The sequence below is a fragment of the Crocodylus porosus genome, unplaced genomic scaffold (assembly GCF_001723895.1).
Source record: "Crocodylus porosus isolate Cpor-Errol unplaced genomic scaffold, CroPor_comp1, whole genome shotgun sequence".
In the NCBI taxonomy this organism is placed as follows: domain Eukaryota; kingdom Metazoa; phylum Chordata; order Crocodylia; family Crocodylidae; genus Crocodylus; species Crocodylus porosus.
The window spans coordinates 16,042,618-16,046,931 of record NW_017728950.1 but is presented as its reverse complement, the minus strand read 5'-3'; the positions used below and the strand labels follow the sequence as shown (position 1 = coordinate 16,046,931).

Sequence of the window (4,314 nt, the reverse complement as noted above, 5' to 3'; positions counted from 1 at the left end):
CCACCCGGTCCATGTCCAGCTGCTAGGGGTACACTGATCCAAAAAGGTTGAAAACCCCTTCAGTAATGTATCTCCAGTTTTCCTAAGAAAAGTATCAGTGACGTCAGAAGTTAATGACGCATTTATCTTTTGAGATAAATGTAGATATTTTTATCCTTCTTCTGATGCATATTAAGTTTGTCACATCCTGAAATGAAAAAGAGTACTTTTTTCATTTCCTTCCATATTGTTGCAGTAAAGCTGAATATTGGTTCCAGCCCATTAGTTCTTAGTTGTGAGAGAAGATATGATACCTGGTAACTGAATCATCACAAATTAGCATCACTCAGATGTTGTTTACAGACATTGTGCTTAGACTGGTTTAAATGCAGTTTTAAAACTCAAACATCCAGACATACAAGCCAATTTAGGCTGCTTTAAACCTGAACTGTTTCAGAAGTATACCTAGATAACTGACTTATTCTGTGAACTAGTTCAGTGTTATTTGCAGTCATCAAGCTTTCTGTGACTAGTGTCTGGTTGGTTCTCCACTTATCCCACAATGCACTGCTCCCTCCCCCAACCCCTGCATGGCAACTGGCTGCTCTGGTACACAGCTAACACTACTTTCCCAACCTCTATTGCCTGTGCTTGACTTGAGCATCCCTGGCTGGAGTTCTAGGAGCAGGTCTCATCCACTTCTAAAGAGCCAATCAATTCCCTTCTGTGAGTGCCAGTTGGCCAGGGTTCCATACATCCCAGGCTTTATTTAGGGTGGGAAGTAGATATGGAGGGCTGTCTAGTCTCCTGCTTCTATGTTCCTGAGGGATTCAGGTTCCAGGGGGGCTGGACAGGGAGTCCACACCTATAATATTCATCTTTGCTAAGGAACAGAGTTCTTAAAGAAACTACATTTAATTTTTCTAACTCATTATTTCATCTGCCTTTTGACTCTGTATACAGTTTTCTATTTAGGATGGCAGGGAAGAAAATATACATGTTCTATCTTTGAAGAATCCTTTTAAATCTTTTTTGAATGTGTGGAATGGTGAGTAAAGATGAGCCCGGTTATTTTTCAAGAGCAGCTGTTTGAATCTTCTTTGAACTATTTCCCTTGACCTGTTAAATGAGTCAGTCCATTTTTTTTTTATGAAAAGTAAGTATAGTTATCTACATCACATGTGGCATTAGTCTCCACTCTAATTGCACATTCTTCTTGACTGTTCACACAACAGTCATCCACTGATGGCTTGACTTTGGGGTATGTAAGGGTTCTTCGAGAACAAGCAAGGTTAGACATTCATTTTGAGTCTTACTGCTGCTGGCGTTGTTTTCAGGTTTACGCATATTAATTGGTCTGTTCGTGGTCAACAGCCTATTAATTCCTGTATAAGTGGAGCCATAAGAATAAAAAATATGACATATCTATCTGTCTTGTCATTACAAATAGTTATTTCTTATTAAATGACATAAATGAAAAATAGTTATTCTTGTAGCTTATTTTAAAGTACTATTTTTTTCAGACTGTGTATCTGTACCAAGTGACCTGAACAAATACTGGTAGGTCAAAAATAAAACATCAACAAAAGTTTCATGCATCTAACTAAAATGATTCTTTTCTATTATCTGACCTTTCCCTATATCTAGTAAATAATTTTTAATATTTCATCAACCGTTTGTGTAACTGTTCAAAATGGGTATGTTGAAATTAGTGGTTACTGTGAGAGTTAAATCTTTTATAATGGAGTTAATATGGTCATGTTTTGGTAAGGTAGTATCTTTTAAGTTACCTGTTTTTTTAGCAAAATCTTCCTTTCTATTTTTATCTTCCTGCAACACTGCAAGAAAACTGTGAGGTCAGACGTACATGGGATTTAAGACGTTAGTCACTGAAGCCTTCTTTTCAGGCTTTTAAATCATTATTTGGCTGAACAAAGTATTGTTTCCTCTTCCAGACATTCCTGAACAAATTATGCTGGTGAAGTTGAGTCAATAATAAAAACTCTGTACAGTAGTTAAACAGTGTTTTTTCTTAAATTGTCCATTTGTTTATATACTTGAGTAATTTTGCCTGTAATCGTTTGCAAGTCGCAATTTAGAAATTGGGTGAATAATTATTTCCATGTTTTAAGTCAAACTTATATCAAGGGAAATTTGGATTTTTCTTTAGAGTGCCAACCAAAGCTTTCCGTAAAATTCTAAGTGTGCGTCATAATTAAGAATTCATAACTAATGAATATGAAGCTTTCAGTGTCTGTTTTATATAAACCAATAAACTGAAATAAAATCTTTTTGCTCCAGGGATTTAATTTTAAGTACTGTGATATTCCTTTTTCTGTGCATGCTTTCCATTGTTAAGTTACCGTAGTGATTGCTGTATGTTGGTGTTTTCTTTTAATGTAGCTTTATGAAGCAGAAAATAAGTATAAGATATTGGTGAAGGAGTTCCAGCAGTACAAGGAGCAGCAAAGTAGCAAACCAGAGATCCGGCTACAGTCAGAAATAAATCTTCTTACTTTAGAAAAGGTACTCATGGATTTCACTTTTTTTTAAATGGTATATTCATAAGTAATGAAAAAGAAGAAGTAATCTGTTTCTTAGATAAAACTGATTTAATCTTTTTTCAGCCATTAAATATCTAAACCCAGTTGTGGATGAAAAGAACTGAATTTAACAAGATTACAAGGCCTCTGGCAGACATTACACTTAAGACATGATGAACTATAGTGCCCTGGATGCTGAGAGTGATTTTTGGTGCTTCCAGGCTCTGGGGCAGAGCAGAGCATTTGATTCTGATTAGAGGTACCAATATATCGGTCCAATATTGGATCGGTACTGATATAAAGAAAATTGACTGTATTGGAAATTGGCCCAATGGGCCAATAATTTGGCCAATAAATGTCTGTGTTGCATGCAGCTGCATTGCAACAGACAGGCAGCAAAGAACAGAGCTGGCAGTGTGGAGAGCTGCTCTCAGATGGTATGTCTGTATGGTGGAAGGGAAGGGACAGATCAATGCCCCCTGAAGTGATGGAGGGGGCACAGGCAGACATTGCCCAGGCAGATGCAGGATGGAGCTGTATCTTGTTTGGGCCGGGGCTGTGTCAGGTGGTGGTGCTGGCAGCAGAGCTGCAACAAAATTTGGGATGGCTGCAACCCCCTTCTGCTGAATCTCAGTTGGCTGACAGGAGCAGGTGGGCTGCCAGCTTTTGCAGGCTTGTCTAGTGCACTCAGATTACCCTGGTGGCACCAGGGAGAACTAACCAAGCTCTCAAAGCTCATGGGATACTGGCGGAATCACCAGGAATTTTGACCAGTGTACAGAAGTTCAAGTACTGTAGCTTGCTAAAATTTAATACCTTATTTAACACGGATTAATTTACAATGCCCTTTTTTAAAGTGCTGTAAAGCTATGCACTTCTGTTTAAGTAATAGCAATAAAGCACTTTAAATGCAGAAAAAAGCAACTTATGTACACACCCTTGCAGTTTAATAATGGCGTTTCTTTTTTATTTCTTCTGTATTAGCCAGTATCAACCCTAACCTGGGTAGGGACTGACAGGGCACTTTAGTCTGTCTGTTCACTTCATACTTTTGGTTAGCTACCAGCGTGGAAATGAGTGAGGCTGTTATTGCCATTTGAATGCTTATTTACAAAGATTTTAACACAGGCCATCAAATCATTTTACATATGAACAGCCTACAGTATACTTGAACTGGATTCTAACAAGTACTGGGTGACTGAAGAAGTAAAAGGTCCATACTGCTAAGCCTCAGGGACATCTGGCTTTGGACATGTTGTCAAGTAAAGCCATTGATTTATTGTTATAAGCATCATCGTGGAGTATGTTGTCTCAGTTTTTAAAAAGTGATACTGAAGGACAATGTACAAGGTTGCATGTTGATTTGGAAGCCTTGCCTAATATCTAATTATTATACATACACTTAATATATTTTTCTCCGTATTTAGACTGCAAGCATCCTTCAAAAAATTGTTGTTATGTCTTCTGATCTTGTATTTCCTTTTAATATCCGGACAGATTGAATGGTAAACAGTTTGTGTAAAAAAAAAAAAAAAATCAAACTTCTGCTTAAGGTCTTGAACTACTTAACTGGAATATTTACCCCTTTGTGGAACAGTCATGTGGAGAAGCTTGAGAGAGTCCATAGAAGAGCTACACGCATGATCAGAGGTCAGGAAAACAGACCTTACGATGACAGGCTGAGAGCTACGGGGCTCTAGCCTGGAAAAGCGCAGGCTCAGGGGTGATCTGATGGCCACCTATAAGTTTATCGGGGTGACCACCAGGATCTGGGGGAACGTTTGTTCACCAG

General features: G+C 38.2%; 1 protein-coding gene across 3 annotated transcripts in view; it reads left to right on the top strand.

Annotated features, from left to right (window-relative positions):
- CEP120 (centrosomal protein 120) overlaps positions 1–4,314 on the top strand; it is a 67,718-nt gene that overhangs the window by 43,760 nt on the left and 19,644 nt on the right. For all 3 annotated transcript variants that reach the window (XM_019555252.1, XM_019555251.1, XM_019555253.1), the window contains exon 17: positions 2,383–2,505. In XM_019555252.1, coding sequence (XP_019410797.1) covers positions 2,383–2,505 — 123 coding nt within the window. The remainder of the gene's footprint in view (positions 1–2,382; positions 2,506–4,314) is intronic.